Genomic DNA, 19,225 nt, shown 5'->3' with positions numbered 1-19,225 from the left:
TTGCCCTTTTCTGAACCTTTTCCAATTCCAATATATCGTTTTTGAGATGGGGCGACCAGAACTCCACACAGTATTCAAGATGTGGGTGTACCATGGATTTATATAGAGGCAATATGATATTTTCTGTCTTTATCTATCCCTTTCTTAACAATTCCCAGTATTCTGTTAGCTTTTTTGACTACCGCTGCACATTGAATGGATGTTTTCAGAGAACTATCCACAATCACTCCAAGATCTTTTTTGAATGGTAACAGCTAATTTAGACCCCATCATTTTATATGTGTAGTTGGGATTATGTTTTCCAATGTGCATTACTTTGCATTTATCAACATTGAATTTCATCTGCCATTTTGTTGCCCAGTCACCCGGTTTTGAGAGATCTTTTTGTAACTCTTCTTAGTCTGCTTTGCACTTAAGTATCTTGAGTAGTTTTGAATCATCTGCAAATTTTGCCACCTCACTGTTTACCCCTTTTTCCAGATCATTTATGAATATGTTAAATAGGACTGGTCCCAGAACAGACCCCTGGGGGACACCACTGATTACCTCTCTCCATTCTGAAAACTGACCATTTATTGCTACCCTTGGTTTCCTATCTTTTAACCAGTTACCAGCTCACAAGAGGGCCTTCCCTCTTATCCCATGACAGTTTACTTTGCTTAAGAGCCTTTGAGAGACCATGTCAAAGGCTTTCTGAAAATCTAAATGCACTATATCCACTGGATCCCCCTTGTCCACATGCTTGTTGACCTCCTCAAAGGATTCTAGTAGATTGGTGAGGCGTGATTTCCTGTTACAAAAACCATGTTGACTCTTCCCCAGCAAATTATGTTCATCTATGTGTCTGACAATTTTGTTCTTTACTATAGTTTCAACCAGTTTGCCCGGTACTGAAGTCAGGCTTACTAGCCTGTTATTGCCAGGATCACCTCTGGAGTCCCTTTTAAAAATTGGTGTCATATTAGCTATCCTCCAGTCATACAGAAGTTGATTTAAATGATAGGTTACAAACTACAGTTAGTAGTTCTGCAATTTCACATTTGAGTTCCTTCAGAACTCTTGGGTGAACACCATCTGGTCCTGGTGACTTATTACTGTTTAATTTATCAGCTAGTTCCAAAATCTCCTCTATTGACAGCTCAGTCTGGGACAGTTCCTCAGGGTTGTCACCTAAAAAGAATGGCTCAGGTTTGGGAATTTCCCTCACCTCCTCAGCTGTGAAGACTGATGCAAATAATTCATTTAGTTTCTCCGCAATGGCCTCATCGTCCTTGAGTGCTCGTTTAGCATCTCAATCATCCAGTGGCCCCACTGGTTATTTAGGAGGCTTCCTGCTTCTAATGTACTTGCATTTTTTTTATTTATTTTTTTTTTGCTAATGCTTTTTGCGTTTTTGGCTAGCTGTTCTTCCAATTCTTTTTTGGCCTTCCTAATTATGTTTTTACACTTCATTTGCCAGAGTTTATGCTCCATTCTATTTTCCTCACTAGGATTTAACTTCCACTTTTTAAAGGATGCCGTTTTGTGTCTCACTGCTTCTCTTACTTCATTGGTTAGCCATGGTAGCACTTTTCTGGTTCTCTTACTATGTTTTTTAATTTGGGGCATACATTTAAATTGAGGCTCTATTATGGTGTCTTTAAAAAGTTTCCATGCAGCTTTCAGGGATTTCACTTTTGTTACTGTACCTTTTAATTTCTGTTTAACTAACTTCCTCATTTTTGTGTATTCCCCCCTTTGTATTTTCTCCTGTTAGAACAGCTTCTATATGAGGAGAGATTAAAAACTCTGGGACTTTTCAGCATGGAAAAGAGATGACTAAGGGAGAGTATTATAGTGGTCTTTAAAATCATTAATGGTGTGGAAAAAGCGAATAAAGAAGTGTTTACTATTTCACATAACACACCAACCAGGTGTGGCTACCCAATGAAATTAATAGACAGGAGGTTTAAAACAAGCAAAAGGAAGTAGTTCTTCACACAGTGCACAGTCAACCTATGAAACTCATTGCCAGGGGATGCTGTGAAGTCCAAAGTATAACTTGGCTCAAAAAATAATTGGATACGTGCATAGAGGATAAGTCCATCAATGGCTATTAGCCAAGATGGTCAGGGATGCAACCCCATGCTCTGGGTGTCCATAGACTCTGATTGCCAGAAGCTGGGAGAGGAGGAAAGGGGATGTTAATTCCTTCTGAAGCACCTGGTACTGGCTACTGTCAGAAGACAGGGTCCTTGGCCAGATGGACCATCGGTATGACCCAGTATGGCTGTTCTTCTTTTATGTTCTCACCTGCCTCTGCCCAAGACTCACCAGAGTCAGGAAGGCTGCAAGGAGCTCTGGGATGGGCAGGGAACTTGCATCAATTTTCAATGTTTTTTTTAAATAAATTTTGTGCTTCTTACTTTTTAACACACGCATTTATGGAGGCCAATTTTCAGACGCTAAAGAAAGTGTCCTATTTTTTGATGGTTTCTATAACTGTGCAAGAAGCTAAAAATAGGCCATGGGATTAATCCAGTTCATTCAGAATAGGAAATGAGGCTTGCTTGATTGATGATTGGTTAATTGGATGCCAAATGTTGCAATTGGTCAGTCAGTTGAAAATGTAAAATGGATTATAGGTAACCAAATACATCATTTAAATAATACATGCTAGTGGTGTCTATCCACATAAATTTTCTCCCTCTTCCTATGAAGTGATCACCTACCGTCTACTCAGTGTTGTTGCATGACTAAGCATACCTTAGTAACTGCCATATAAATCATCTGTGATTTCTGTAAGGGAGTTGTAGCTACCCTCAGACCTGTTCCAATGAAATAGGAAAAACTGGATGTAGCACTTGAAAATGTTGAGATAGACGATTTCTAGTCTGAATATCATAGGTGCTGGAACTAGAGGTGCTGGGAATGCTGCTGCAACCCCTTGGTTGAAGTGGTTTTCATTTTGTACAGGGTTTACAGTTTGATTCAATGGCTCTCAGTATCCCCATTATAAAAATTGTTCCAGCACCCTGTGAATACTGGAAAGATGGCATGTCTACATATTTTTAATTTCTTATTTTAAAGGCAAACAACTCTTAAGTTATAATGTACAAAAGAGCAAACTGCTTTAATTATAGTACTTTGCATACTTTATGTTTACTTAGCATTTTTCATCTGAGCATCTCAAAACACTTGGCAAAACACATCCTGTGAGCTATATTCCCATTTTACCATTTTAGATAGTGAGGTAAGAGAGAGGTTAAGTTTGGTTTGCAAGGTCATACAGTGAATCATTTTTCTTCCGCCTATTACAACATGATGAAAACAATGCCAGTGAATCAGAGCCAGGGATAGGAAACAGGAGCCCTTACTTCTAGATCCATGTTCTACCTGTAATAGAACATCGCCCTTCTGGCATTTTTTGTTTGGAATAATAATAATAATTAATAGAGCTGTCGATTCATCACCGTTAACTCAACACGATTAACTCAAAAATTAATCGTGATTAATTGCAGTTTTAATCACACTGTTAAACAATAGAATACCAATTGAAATTTATTAAATATTTTTGGATGTTTTTCTTCATTTTCAAATATACTGATTTCAGTTACAACACAGAATACAAAGTGTACACTGCTCACTTTATATTATTTATGATTACAAATATTTGCACTGTAAAAATGATAAATACTATTTTTCACTTCACTTCATACAAGTACTGTAGTGCAATCTCTTTATCCTGAAAATGCAACTTACAAATGTAGGGTTTTTTGTTACATAACTGCACTAAAAAATAAAACAATGTAAAACTTTAGAGGCTACAAGTCCACTCAGTCCTACTTCTTGTTCACTAACAAGTTTGTTTACATTTACAGGAGATAATGCTGCCCACTTCTTATTTACAACGTCACCAGAAAGCAAGAACAGGCGTTCGCATGGGAGTTTTGTAGCCAGCATTGCAAGGTATTTATGTGCCAGATACACTAAACAATCGTATGCCCCTTCATGCTTCAGCCACCATTCCAGAGGACATGCTGGTGATGCTTGATTTAATAAAAAAAAAAAGTTAATTAAATTTGTGGCAGAACTCCTTGGGGGAGAATTGTAGGTCTCTGACTCTGTTTTAGCTGCATTTTGCCATATATTTCATGTTATAGCAGTCTCGGGTGATGACTCAGCACGTTGTTCATTTTAAGAACACTTGAGCTGCAGATTTGACAAAAATGTAAAGAAGGTACCAACATGAGATTTCTAAAGATAGCTACAGTACTTGACCCAAGGTTTAAGAACCTGAAGTGCCTTCCAAAATCTGAGAGGGATGAGGTGTGAACCATGCTTTCAGAAGTCTTAAAAGAGCAACACTCCGATGCAGAAACTATAGAACCCGAGCCACCAAAAAAGAAAATCAACCTTCTGCTGGTGGCATCTGACTCAGATTATGAAAATGAACATGCGTCAGTTCTCACTACTTTGTATGGTTATCGAGCAGAACCTGTCATCAGCATGGACGTATGTCCTCTGGAATGGTAGATGAAGCATGAAGGGACATATGAATCTTTAGCATACCTGGCATGTAAATATCTTGCGACGTCAGCTGCAACAGTTCCATGGGAACGCCTGTTCTCACTTTCAGGTGACATTGTGAACAAGAAGACGACAGCATTATCTCCTGCAAATGTAAAAGAAACTTGTTTGTCTGAGCCATTGGCTGAACAAGAAATGGGACTGAGTGGACTTATAGGCTCTAAAATTTTACATTGTTCTATTTTTGAATGCAGTTATTTTTTGTACATTATTCTACATTTGTAAGTTCAACTTCCATAATAAAGAAATTGCACTACAGTACTTGTATTAGGTGAATTGAAAAATATTTTGTTTTTTTACAGTGAAAATATTTTTTATTAAAGTGAGCACTGTACACTTTTTGTATTCTGTGTTGTAATTAAAATCAATATATTTGAAAATGTAGAAAACATAAAAAAATATTTAAATGGTATTCTGTTATTGTTTAACAGTACAATTAATCATGATTATTTTTTTAATCGCTTGAGAGCCCTATTGATCAATGCTTTCCCCCCTAACTTTTTATTATTAATTTGGATTTTAAGATCTGCAATCTTCCATCTTGAGCTGTGATCTTATTAGATTCTGTAAAGTAAGCTTAGCTTGGGCTCTTCCAGTACTTGAATGGAAGATGCGCACTCTTCCCCCCCCCCCCCAAAAACCAAGGTGCTTACAAGTAGTGGCAGTGATGATTCAGTCATTGCTAAGCCTATGCCCCAGTGTAGTGTTAGATGACATGCTTTTAGATGACACAGGAAAACAAGATCCCAGTTCCTTGCCTTTGAACCCATGTCATGAGCAATGTTCTAGGAATAGAATTTAATTGCAGCTGCAGAAGAATGCACTAACAGCAAAAAAAATCTTTTGAAGACCCCATGAAATTTTAGTGGCATTTCTATTTAATTTCTTGGTAAGAGTGGTGGATTTTTGTTTTGAAACAAAATTGAGAAGAAATCCCCTGGCTGATAACCATTTAAAAACCTATCTAATTTTGAACGTAACCCCTTTTCAATGCCCCTTTAAACATATCTCTCTGATCCTGGTCTTACAGTCTTGACCGCATGGGATCTGAACCGTATGTAAATGGGTTGTCAGCCCAGCTGTAGTGCCAGCAGACAAACATGACTTTACGTGTACGGTATTAATAAAAAATGGTTTAAAGCTTTGAAATATTATAGGAGAAAGTGATGTTTTTCACTCGCTCTGCATTTACTAAAATAAATATTGTGGTCTAAGTGTCTGCTGCTGGAATATTTGTGTAGGCAGAAATTTTTTTTTTAAATTCTCTCCATCCTATCAAATACTTCCCTCCTCCCTTTTTGCTCGCATTTAAGTCTAAATTACTGGTTTTGAAGTTTAAGAAAATACATACAGCATGTGATAGAAGTTTCCAACAAGTTTTCATCATGTTAGTTTTAGGCAGAAGAAGAACCTCTCCCCTCGAGCAGCCCCCCATGTTTTTTCCCAAGCCTATGACTTTGGAGGGTGTTTACTTTGGATGGTCATCGCTGTGGCTATTACTTTGTGCTGCAATTTCATTTATTCATGGTATTACATAGTGCCATCAACCCAAAATGCTGCTCTACACTATATTTTTTTAATTGTGTTGAGATTGGCTTATTTAGACATTAGTGTCACCTCCACTATTGTTTATTTGCTGGATACCTTGGACCAAAAGGGTGGATGGGGTAGACAGGACAAAGTTAATACTTTACCCTTCTGTAGTGTTGTCTTTTAGTTTTTACACAACATATGTAATATGAAGGAACCGCACTGGGAGATACAAATAACCACGTTCCCTAAGGGTGTGGAACGTTCAAGGCCTAGTTACAAATACACGCTGCTGCTCTAGCAAGGTTCTGGTTCCGAAACATTGAAGACAGTCAGGGACCTTTAGTGGGCTCACAAACTATTTAAATCGGTATTACCCCATGCATATACACAGGTGTGCTGCTTCTAAAAGATCTCAAAGTGTCTTACAGACATTAAACCTTACACCACCTTTGTGAGGTAGATGCATATGATTATAGATAAAAGGAAACAGAGGTGTAAGTGACTTACACATTATAGAATAAATCGGTAGCAGAGCTGAGAATAGAACATTAGAGTCCTAGCTCCTGATAAATGGTTCTAACTATTAAAGCTTGATATCGTCTGATGTTAGGATGACTAGTAAAATGAAAAATGTACTGGAGTTTTTATTGAATGTTACTAGGGAAAATAAATGTTCTCAGCGCTGAATCAGACATTGAATTTCAGTGACTTTTTCCTTATAAAAGAACCTGAGATTAGCAATGGGTGAATGGAGGGAGTTCTCTTTCACTGTGTTTTAAGTCATGGTGATAATGGTTAGGATTAGCGACCCAGTGCTCTGCTCAGATCAGTTGGATCATCTACTAGCATGGAAAGCAAGGAACACGAGGTGTTTTAAAACATCCATCTTCCTTACTAACCTAAATAGAGAAAGTAATCAATACAACTTTATTCCATATTTGCTTAGACACAACCTTGCTCTAACCTGTGCAGAAATCATCTGTTGCTCTGAGAATTTGTATTAAAATACTAATAATTGCCATGAAAAAATATTAGACTTCTATTCATTAAATAATAGCAACTCTGTTTCTGTTGTTTTTACAAATGGAAAGTGAAATCTAGAATTTGCTTGCTGCCAGGGTTTTGACTGGAATCTAACTATGACAAAGGATTTCCTAAAACTGTTTCTGGTTAGAACAATGCAGCTTTCACATGCTTAACTGCTGATGACCTGAATGGCTGAGAGCCAGTAGCTTTTGTTTAGCACTGTAGTATGTAGTGTTGGATGAGTGTGAACACACAGTTTGATTGCTATTCAGGGATATAAAAAGTTCATATAGATGAATTCTTCACCTACTCTGAGCCCCATGGATTCTTTCATTTCTCCCATATTACTTTGTCCTCCATAGCTTTGAGACCCCAAGTCACTTGCTGCCTCTTTTCAGCTGATAACTGGTTGTGACTTACTTTAGAGTCTGCAGATTGAGCTGTGGTACTGACAAACTGAGTGCTGCAAGTCATTCGAGCACCCACTAGTGTTAATCTTACTGCCTCCCAATACAAGGAGGAACAGAGACTGGAATCAGATGTAAACCACGTGTGTGGCAAAGGCAGAGCATGGGTCCCACAAAACCACCCAGATGAAAATGAATTTTCTCAAGTGTTTGTGTATGTTTGTTTTTATTTTTTTACAGTCTCTCAAGAACCACCTCAGGGTAGGAATCTGAAATAATCATATTTCCAGTAAATAACATGCTATTGCTTCTCCTTTCTTTTGGCCACTCACACATGCCAACCCCGCCTTCCAAAATATCTTTCCAAGAAAAACCTGCTCCTGAAGGTTCTTCAGTGTGGTTTGGAAAGGGGGTTTTGTTTTCCCAGTAAAGTAGTATTGTGTTTGGACGCCAGTGCTTATGAACTGTGCAAAGCTCTGGGAGTTTTTTGAGTATTGTATCAGCCATAAAGTTTGAGAGCCCTAGCTGGCAGTGAGAACATTCACATTCACCCACAGCAGCAGTCTCCACTTGTGTGAGTGTTGGAATGAAGTGGATATGTGTTCCCCTGTGGTACTAACAGTATTACAGTGTCTCTTCTCTTTAATTAGGTTCTGAACTCATTTTAGTGTTAATGGACTGATGGTGGGAAAAGGGTGAATGTCTGTTTAATTGCAAGTCGTAAAAAGAAGCAGAGCTGGAACTCAACTCTGGGGGCTGATTCTGGACTACTACAGAGTTGGGAATGTGTGCATGTATAATTTGAACATCCCTCCCCACTGCATTCATTGTCACTGCTGATGGCATCCAGTCTTGATTTGAAGACTTCAAAAGGTGGAGAATCCACCACTTGTCTTGGTAGTTTGTTCCAATGGTGGTTAACCCTCACTGTTAGAAATCAAGTACTTTTTTTTTTTTTTTGGCATGCATTTTTTTCAGAAAGAAATTTTTTTTTTTATTTTTTTTTTTTTTGTGTGAAGAGCTATAGTGCCCAGTCTTTTCTGCCCACAAAGGGACCTGTACAGTGTAATCAAGTCATCTCTCTTTTTGATAAACTAAACAGATTGCGTTCTTTAAGTATGCCACTGTTAAGGCATTTTCTCCAGCCTTCTAATCACTTTTGTGGCTGTTTTCTACAGCTGCTTCAGTTTTTCCACAGCCTTTAAAAAATGTGGACGCTAGAACTTCCAGTGTTGGAAGGCTGGAAATTGAAGCTAGATAAATTCAGGTGGGAAGTGAGGCATCAATTTTTAACAATGAGGGTAATTAACCATTGAAATAATTCACCAAAGGCTGTAGTGGATTCTCCATCACTGAGCATTTTGAAATCAAGGTTGGATTTTTTTTTCCCCTAAAAGCTCTGCTCTAGGAATTATTTTGGAGACGTTCTCTGGCCTGTGCCATACAGGAGGTCAAACTATATGATCACACTGGTCCCGTCTGTCCTTGGAATCTATGAATGCCCTATACAGAGGTAAAGTCACCTCCCTGCTTTTACTCACCACTCTACTCTTTAGATATCCAAATATGTTTTTTTTTTCTTTTTGCCACAGCATTGCACTGGGAGTTGCTTGTTGACTGTGGGCCCTAAATCATTTTCCAAGTCATTGCTTTCCCAGACAGAGTCCCCTGTTACGTAGCTATGGACTACGTTCCTTGCTCTTAGATGTATTACTTTGTATTTGGCTCTATTAAAACACATTATTTTGAATAGGCCTATCTTACCAAGAAATGTATGTCACTCTGTATGGCTGCCCTGTCTTCATCATTATTTACTGTTCTGCCAATTTTTGTGCCATCTGCAGATTTTATCAGCAGCGATTTTATATTTGCTTCGAGGTCACTGAAAATGTTGAATAACGTCAAGACTACTACCAGTCCCTGCAGTACCCTGTTAGATGCATCCACATTCAATTATGATTCCCCATGGACCTTATGAGGTCTGTCAGTTAGCCAGTTCTTAATCCATTTAACGTGTGCCTCCTTACTTTTAATGCTCTTGTTTCTTGTTACTTCCTTGCCTGCTCCACTCCACCATTAATACCAATTTTCAATGTCCAATTGTCTGTTATCCTACAAATGTCTGTATCATCATCTACGCTTTCTCCTGTGCACCCTCCTTCATGAGGTCACTACCTTCTCCTCATTCCAATTGTCCTAAAAAAACCCTGTGACTACAAGAGATCAGCCAACCAGTGTTGGCTGGGTTGTGGAGTAGGCAAGGTTAGCTATATATTTATTTTATTTTAAAAAGCTTTTAGATAATTTGGCACTGTTATGAACCATCAGTTGTGCAATGGTGACCATTGTTAACCTTTTGCATTAGAAAGATTGTTTTTAAACATTCAAATTTAGAAAATGAAGAGTTGATGCTTAATATTGAAATCTTAGCTCTATTACTTTGTGCTTGTTACAGTATTTTTAATTACTCAAGCTGTCTCTGATAGACTAGAATACAATGTTTTGCAACAATAGATGCATGTGTAGCATGTTGTAATATATTTTAACGGCAAATAAGTGTTAATACAGTTGTTTCAATTACCAAATTTAAGTACAGGAACCCAAACTGTAATATTCTCATGGCAAAGTTGACATGCTCCATTTGCACATGTATACTTTATTACGAGTTAAACTATTGTGTATAATTTGTCATAGTTAGTGGAATAAGATGCCTTACTTTCCACTCTATTTTCAGTGGTGGAAATCTCAAAATGTATTTGTAGAATTTTTTTTAGCTTGGTTTAATCCTGATACCTTAGATTTTTCAGTAGAACCCCCTCCCCACTCCCACTCCCCAAATTAATTTTCTCATCTGTGATAATTCAATCTGTAACCATTAATGGCAATGAACTTTTTAGTTATCTCTGTTTTTCTCTGATGCATTTAGTATTTAGCTCTGTTTGGAGCTGTAAAGAGTAAACTCCCCTTCAAATTCTTTATGACCTGAACAGATTCTGAACAGGTGATTACTTTCTGTCTCCCTCAATTCTCCTTACAGTTTCAATTGGATAAAATATTCTTATTTGCTTCCTGTCTTAAACTGTCACATAGTATTGCTATGTCCTGTTAAACAGTTCCCACATGCCATGCTAGTGGTGGCTACATTTTAGTGATAGGCCTAGTAACCCCTGTGTATATATGTTTGTAAAGATCTTAATTGCACTGTAGAAATATAACAGGTTATCTCTCTGGTTGCTATTTTTGCCTAGTTGAAAATAAGATACAGTAACTCCTCGCTTAACGTTGTAGTTTTGTTCCTGAAAAATGCGACTTTAAGCGAAACAGTGTTAAGTGAATCCAATTTCCCCATAAGAATTAATGTAAATGGGGGCGTTAATTTCCAGGGAAATTTTTTACACACACACACACACACACACACACACACACACACACACACACACACAGTTTTAAACTGTATACAGCAATGATGATTGTGAAGGTTGGTTGAAGTGAAGTCAGAGGGTGGGATATTTCCCAAGAAATGCCTTTCTGCTAAATGATGAACTAGCTTTTGGCTGAGCCTTCAAGGGTTAACCCATGGTTGTTAATGTAGCCTCACACTCTACAAGGCAGCACGAATGGAGGGAGGGGAGACATCATGGCAGACAGAGACACACGCCGTGTGTGTGAGAGAAAGAGATGCGCATTGCCCGTTTAAGTATGCTGACCCCATTCTAAGTAAACTGCCTTGTTAAGCAGATCATCAAGTTGAGACAGCATCTGCTCCCAGGAAGCTCCCTCCATCCTGAGCCCTGTCCTGTCATTCCCCCCACCATGGAGATGGGGTCCAGGAGCAGGGGGTAAGGAGGACACCCTGATATTAGCCTCCCTCCCCCTCCCCCCACACACAGAACAAGCAGGAGGCTCCCGGGAGCAGCTCCAAAGCAGAGGTCAGGAGCAGCACATGGCAGTGTGGGGAGGGACAGCTGAACTGCTAGGCAATTGATAGCCTGCTGGGCGCTGCCGCGCAGGGAACTTTGTGGAGTGGGGAGCTGATGGGGGGGACTGCCGGTCCACCCTGGTTCCAAGCCCCCACCAGCTAGCTCCAACAGGCTGCTCTTTCTGCAAGCAATGGACAAAGCAGGCAGCTGCCAAATGACAAGGGAGCATTGCACAACTTTAAATGAGCATGTTCCCTTATTGATCAGCAACAAAACAACGTTAACCAGGATGACTTTAAGTGAGGAGTTACTGTATAAATCAAACACCCATAACTTTTTGTGAGGGGTTAGCATATGGAGGGAAAAATCAAGGTGAGGATGGGACGCAGTCTTAATAAGAATCAAAATCTAATGGCGACTACTTCTTCTCTTAATGTTTCTCCTCAGACTCTCTATGGCCAAAGATTCGGGTTCCACTGAAGGTTGTGAAGACCACAGAAAACAAGCTTAGTAACCGCTTCTTCCCCTATGATGAGATTGAAACGGAGGCAGTCTTGGCCATTGATGATGATATCATCATGTTGACCTCTGATGAACTGCAGTTTGGTTATGAGGTAAGAGGATTAGTTTTTTCCTCACTGTGTTATGCTATTTGCCTAGCACTGTGTTTATATATAAGTATTGCATAGGGAAGAGGGCCAGATGATCAGCTGGTATAAGTCATCATAGCTCCATTGACTTCAGTAAATCGGTGCCAATTTACACCAACTGAGGATCTGGCCTAAAAAAGACTGGGGGCTCATGACTTTTTGAAAAGCCCTTTAGCTATGGGAAAATTCTTAGCCAACAGTAAATACCTTGTAAATGGCCTGTCAGTGCCATGAGTCTCCAGAAAATTCTGTATACTTTAGACAAAAGAAATCCCTACTAGGTGGGAATGGAGTCTATGGCTCTTCAATTTCAGTAACTTCTATTGGCATGACAAGTCACAGAGGTTTTGCCAAAGTTAATACCTCAGGTCTGTTTCTATGGGAGAGCTTCACAGTAAATAAGGTTCACGTGTCCATTCTGTATTACTGCTCATCTTGGATTTGGTGGGTCCAGCTGTGACAATTTGTTCTGTGACCAATAGAAATAAATATTGTTGCATTGCTCTAGAATATTTTTAGCAGCTAAGCACCTTCAAATAAATGAATGATTCTCAGTAAACATAATACCTGAACTATTCTAACAAATGGGAATCAAATGTGACTGGAAGTTTTTCTTCTTACTGGTCTCTTAGATCAGTAGCCAGCAGTTGCTCCACTGGATACTACCTTATCTACACCTCCTTTCTGTATGAAGTAGTGGACAAGCAAGGTCCAGAGGTTAAGTATTAAGAACAGGAAAGGCCTCCTGAGGGGAAAGTGCTTTAGCACGAGGTGTGGCACAACAAAAAGGGAGATTGATATGGGCTGTCAAATGGGAGATGCACAAGATACATGGTGGAGGCAGTGAGAATGCAGTGGCTGCTGTTACAGTGATGGTATCAACAAATAGAAAAATAGAGTCCAAATCAATTAGCCATGGCATTTGAAGGAAGGTGAAATTTTCAAATCTGTACCTGAGTCATCTGTCAAAATGACCACACATTTAAAGGGAAGTAGTCCGTTTCACTTGCTTCTGAAATTTAGGTTTTAAAGGAGGGTGGGTTTTTGTTGTTGTTGTTTTTTTTTTTTTTTTAAATGTATGTATGTATTATTTACACTTTGCTGGAGAATGGGGAGTCCAGACAAAATTACTCTGGGCTTAATGCGTGAGAGCTAGACTGTGACACGGATGAGTTAATTTCATTGCCCAGAGTGAAATAACAAAATCAAACAGCATAAAATACTGGAAAGCAAAATAAATCTTGCAATCTGTTCGCTGTTACTAATCTAACCTGCTACCATAGGGTTTTGTCAAGATGTATAACTTTAGTATCCCTGTAATGTGAATCTTCCCCAAGTGAGAGAAACTTTTAGCCAATTACCAGTTTTGGATTCAAGAAGTTATTTGTGGAAACTTAGATATGTTGACTTAAACAATAACAATTTTTTTTAAAGTAGTGGAGACAGAGTGCCATATATATTCACAGGGAAATAGGTCCCTTGAGAGTGTAACAGTTACACGTTAGTATGTGAGACATGAAAGGAGAACTAAAAGAAGACAATTGTGGGAAGGGTTCTTCATGGCCATGTTGGTCTTTTCTATACTACGTTTTCCCCTTGATGTCCCCCCCCTTGCTAATGACAGTTCATCTCCGTCATAGGGAAGTCTGCTGCCCTGAGCATTTTAAACACTGTGCTGCATAGAACTGTTCTGAAAAGGGTTAGATAGCAAAGTGGTGATATCATTGGCAGCCATCAGAGCCCTGTCTATATTAGTGCTTCTACTCTTGCTACCAGCTGTGGGGCTGAACTGGTGATAGTAATGGTGGAAAGTTTTAGAGGAGAAAAATGTCATGTTAACAGAGCTTCTGACTGGTGTGCGGTATAAACACTGCCTCCGTTACCAGTTTAATTCTCATGTCACCATAAGTCTGGCTCAAACTGAAACAAAAATAAATTCAAGAAAATCTAAAAAGTTTCCTAAGTAGTTCTAAAATGAACCTTTACTACTGGTGGTGCAAAGCTCTGAGGGCTTCTGTTTAAAGACTCTAACTGATGGTCACTACCGCAGGTGATCTTAAGTTATATTTCAGCAAGAAATCATGAGAATCAAAAATTAGGAGTGTGCATATCCACAGAAATAATACTTTACACTTATATAACAAAGCACTTCACAGGTGTTAAGTCTTTTATGCCCCCATGTTAGGAGATTATTATCCTCATGGGGAAAATTGTGGCAAAAAGTAGTGTAAATGACTTCCTCAAGTTTACAGTTACTAAGTATCAGGAATTTAAATCAGGTGCTCATGACTCCCCATCAGCTCTAACCATTAGCCCATGTTATCCAGGCCAGGGCTTGTCTGCATGGAGACTTAGTGAATGGCAAGCCAGTGTGTAACTGTATAGCACACTAGGCTGTTGTGTGGTGAGTTGCCATGTCTGAAACAGCAGTATGGCAAAGCATACTAGGAAACTTCTAGCGCACAGTAGGTGACTTAGTGTTCGGCAGGCTAGTGTACTGTAGATCTACACCCTGGCTTGCTGCACAGTAATTCTGCATGTAGAGAAACCCTTATTTGCCTGCTGTGGGCCAGATGCTTGGATTGCAGGACTGCCTGAGTAACAGGTTGCATGGGTGAATTTAGCTGTTTGTCTGGGAGACATATTTTGCAGTCCCCCAGTTCAACTGTAAAACCATTCTAGTTTAATACACTTCCATGTAGATAGAATAGTAAAATACCTTATCAAACATGTAACTGAAACAAACCCAGGGCTAGTTTGAATCAGTATATTTTTAGATTACTAGATTTTTGTTTTTTTTAAAATACTGAATCATACAAAAGTATGGTAACTTATTTTACTATTACAATTTTCCCTCTTAAGGCCATGGGTAATGCAGTTCCTGCTCTCCAGCCCAGAAATCAGGGACTGCAGATTGATCTTCTCTGGCCCTGAGTGTCTTTGACTTGCTTGACAGGCCTGAACTGGCTACCAGATGTTTAAATTGTCCTCAGCCTGTGATAATTTATTTATCTGTTTATGTATTTTACCAGGAAAGTATCTCTTGAGTTCTTGACTCATTTGCAGGGGAATCCAGAGGGAATAGTAGCAGCATATAATGTTACAAGAAAGTTTTCTTTTAAAAGTATGTCTGCTTCTGCTTCAGGCACAAGAAGCATTTGGAAACGTGACATTTAGTTACTTTCTTCGCTTCTCCCCTCATCTTTGAGACTCTGTTTTTAAACATGTGGAAAAACCCCTCTGTCACACAGACTTATGTGGATGTCTAGAGTAGGATCTTTTAAAAGAAAAAAAAAACAAAACCTCAAAACAAAACCCCCACAACTTTGATCTCCATACAATTTCAGCCATAAAAAATTATAGTAACACTCAATGTCAGACATTTTTTACTTGTTAAAAGTGAACTTTTACAGTTCAGTGATTTATTACATAATGTAAAAACTATAGGAGCAAGCTGCTCTTGTCTGCTGCTGTTATAAGGAGGTGTAGGAATACCTAAAATATTGTAAATTGAAATAGGATCTCTGTAGAAACGTGTGTGACAAAATTTCACCAAAGTAGAGGCACTGACAAACTAAAGTGCTAAACAGAACGAGACAACTTTTCTAAATATTCATTAGCCTCTGCTATTTTCATTTCAAGGCAGATTGTTAAAAAAGTCAAGAAACTAAATATATTCAGATTATCATCATTTAAAAAAAATTGAGGGAAATCCATTGATTTTTACTTTTGAGCAAGGGACTTGGAGCCTGCTCTTTAGGATACAATTGGGTTGTTGTGTGGTCTCAAGGCAAATTGCTTCACCTTTCTGTGCCTCAGTTCGTCCATCTGTAAAAAAAGGGATAGTAGTTTCCAAACATGGATTTTTGGGAGGACTTATTAATAAATATATAGCACTTTACAACTTTAAAGTACTGTATAACCACTGAATACTAAAATAATAAGAAAAACATAACGTAAAATGGAATTACTTTATTCCCTCCAAGCTATTTTTACTCTGAAGTTTTTCAGATTTCATTTTCTCTGTATGCACCTAGGAAAAAGAGTTGGCCACAGTTGGTTGGAATTGTAAACATATTGCCTGCTTCTGTTAGATGGTCTTCTTGCCTTGCCCCAAGGTTCACTTTGAAGGTTTCAATTTTTCTGCCATACTTCAAAAGTAAAAATCATGGCCTGATCATTGATGAATTTATTATACCCATTACATCCATATTAATCAAAAAGTGATCTTATCTAAAGTTTTAGATTGCCGTATTAAAAGAGTTCTTCTTAGTACAATCTTTCTCCCCTTCAAAGCAGGAATCATGTAACCATTTGCTTTCTAAAAGAGATCCGTATGTTATGTTAGTTTGGAACCTACATGCCACCTCGTGGGACTTCTCCAAACTAACTCTTCTGGATCCATACCATTCACAAAGATTTTGTTGCAATTAAATTTTTTTTTGAAAATTGGAATCATGGAAAGCATCCATTGTCTTTGTCTGGGATTCTTATTTATGTTGTTTAACAGCAACGCTAGCGAGAAAAGCCTGCCGATGGAGTGAGAGAGAAAGATACAGAGCCCTGATTTATTGCATTGTCCTTAATCCACATAGGATAGCAACAGCATTTCACTTTTATATGACTGCACTTTATCTTGCCTTCTTCTGGAACTACTTTATTCTTTCTGCTACTGGTTCCAAAATAGATCAGAAAACTCTTAATTTGGTGCATCCATTGCTGATATCTTCCTTACAATAGCAGCTTTCATACATTGTGCCCTACAAGAAGAAATCACTCAAGTCACCTCTGGAATGGACTGTGGCAGCTGTTTTCTTACTGCCCACAACACTACACAATAGTTTGGGCCAAGAAGTAAAGCACGCTGTATCTAAGTGAAACTACAGAGGGCACTTTAGCTAGACTTAACATAAACACTCATTTTAGAATTAGGCTTGGACACTTGGATTAATATCCTGTTCTTATGTAAAACACCCTAAGATCTTTAATAAGCCCAGATTGTCAGAACTTCTGTTTGAAATCTCATCTGCAAACTATCCTGATGCCAAAGAAAGATAGGAAGAATAGTAAGAGGCCAATATGGCTCCATCGGGGCTCTTTATTCACCTGAAAATCAAACAGGAATCCTACAAAAAGTGGAAACATGGACAGATTGCTAAGGAGGAGTACAAAAGAATAGCACAAGCATCTAGGGGACAAAATCAGAAAGACTAAAGCACAATATGAGTTACAACTAGCAAGGGACATAAAAGGCAATAAGAAGAGGTTCTATAAATACATTAGGAGCAAGAGAAAGATGGATAGTGCAAGTCTTCTACTTTGCAGGGAAGAAGGGCTAATAGTGCATAATGTCAAGAAAGCTGAGGTGTTTAATGCCTCTTTTGCTTCAGTCATCACTAAAAAGGTTAACGGTGACCAGAGACTTAACACAGTTAATATTAGCAAGGGGGAAGGAACAGATTAAAGATTATTTAGATAAGTTAATGTATTTGAGTCACCCAGGCCTGATGAAGTTCATCCTACGGTACTTAAGGAACTACCTGAAGCAATCTCTGAACTATTAGCAATGATCTTTGAGAACTCAGATCCCAGAAGACTGAAGAAGGGCAGATTTGGTAGCTGTCTTCAAAAAGGGGGAACCAAGAGGACACAGGGAATTATAGACCAGTCAGACAAACTTCAATATGTGGGAAAAATACTGGAGCAAATTATTAAACAATCAGTTTGTAAGCACCTAAAGAATAATAGAGTATAAGGAATAGCCAACATGAATTTGTCAAGAACAAATCATGCCACACCTCCTCCTCTGACAAAGTTACTGACCTAGTGCAGAGGGGGAGACTGTAGATGTGATGCATCTTGATTTTGTAAGGCTTTTAATACAGTCTTACCTAACATTCTCATAAGCAAACCATGGAAATGTAGTCTAGATGAATTTATTAGGGTGGGAGCACAATTGGATGAAGGACCATACTCAAAGTAGTTGTTAATGGTTTGAAGTCAACTGGGGGATGTATCTATTGTGTCCCATTGGGGTCAGTCCTGGGTCCAGTGCTATTCACTGTTCTCATTAATGACTTGCATAATGGAATAGAGAGTATTCTTATAACATTTGTGGATGACCGCAATCTGGGAGTAGTTGCAAACCCTTTGGAGAACAGGAGTTGAATTCAAAATGACCTTGACAAATTGGAGATTCGGTAAAGACAAGTAAAAAGTACTGTGCTTAGGAAGAAAAAAATCAAATGCACAACTGCAAAGTGGGAAATAACTGGTAGGCAGTATTACTGCTGAAAAGGAGCTGGGGGTAACAGTGGATCACAAATATGAGTCAGCAATGTGACACAGTTGCAAAAAAAGCTAATATTCTGGGGTATTTTAAAAGGAATTTCATATGTAAGATGTGGGACATAATTGTCCCACTCTACTCAGCACTGGCAAGGCCTCAGCTGGCATTCTTTGTCCAGTTCCAGATGCCACTTTTAAGGAAAAATAGACAAATTGAAGAGAGTCCAGAGGAGAGCAACAAAAATGATAAAAAGGTTTAGAAAACTTGACCTATGAGGAATGGTTAAAAAAAAAATCTGGGCATGTTTAGTCTTGAGAAAAGGAGACTGAGCGGGGACCCAATAACATTTCAAATATGTTAAGGGCTGTTATGAAGAGGGCAGTGATCAGTTGTTCATGTCCACTGATGGTAGGAGAAAAAGTAACTGGCTTAATCTGCAGCGAGGGAGATTTAGGTTTACTAGGAAAATCTTTCTAATTATAAGGATAGTTAAGCAGTGTACTAGCCTTCCAAAGGAGGTTGTGCAATTCTCTCATTGAAGGTTTTTAAGAACAGGTTGAGTAAATTCCTGTCAGGGATGGTCTAGACCAGCGGTTCTCAAACTTCATTGCGCCACAACCTCCTTTTGACAACCAAAAAAAAAATACTACATGACCCCAGGAGGGGGACCGAAGCCTAAACCCACCCGAGCCCTGCCACGCCGGGTCGGGCTGGGGGGACAAAGCCAGAACCCCACCGCCCCATGCTCAGGGGACAAAGCCGAAGCCCAAGGGCTACAGCTCCAGGTGGTGGGACTCGGGCTTGGCTTCAGCCCCGGCTCCCAGCAAGTCT

The 19,225-nt window shown here is 38.9% G+C and overlaps 1 protein-coding gene across 5 annotated transcripts in view; it reads left to right on the top strand.

Moving 5' to 3' along the window:
- Nucleotides 1-19,225, top strand: part of EXT2 (exostosin glycosyltransferase 2) — a 111,993-nt gene that overhangs the window by 76,219 nt on the left and 16,549 nt on the right. For all 5 annotated transcript variants that reach the window (XM_039537284.1, XM_039537285.1, XM_039537280.1 and 2 more), the window contains one exon: nt 11,903-12,069. In XM_039537284.1, coding sequence (XP_039393218.1) covers nt 11,903-12,069 — 167 coding nt within the window. The remainder of the gene's footprint in view (nt 1-11,902; nt 12,070-19,225) is intronic.

The sequence above is a fragment of the Mauremys reevesii genome, linkage group 4 (assembly GCF_016161935.1).
Source record: "Mauremys reevesii isolate NIE-2019 linkage group 4, ASM1616193v1, whole genome shotgun sequence".
NCBI classification, from domain to species: domain Eukaryota; kingdom Metazoa; phylum Chordata; order Testudines; family Geoemydidae; genus Mauremys; species Mauremys reevesii.
This window is presented reverse-complemented; position numbering and strand designations above follow the sequence as displayed.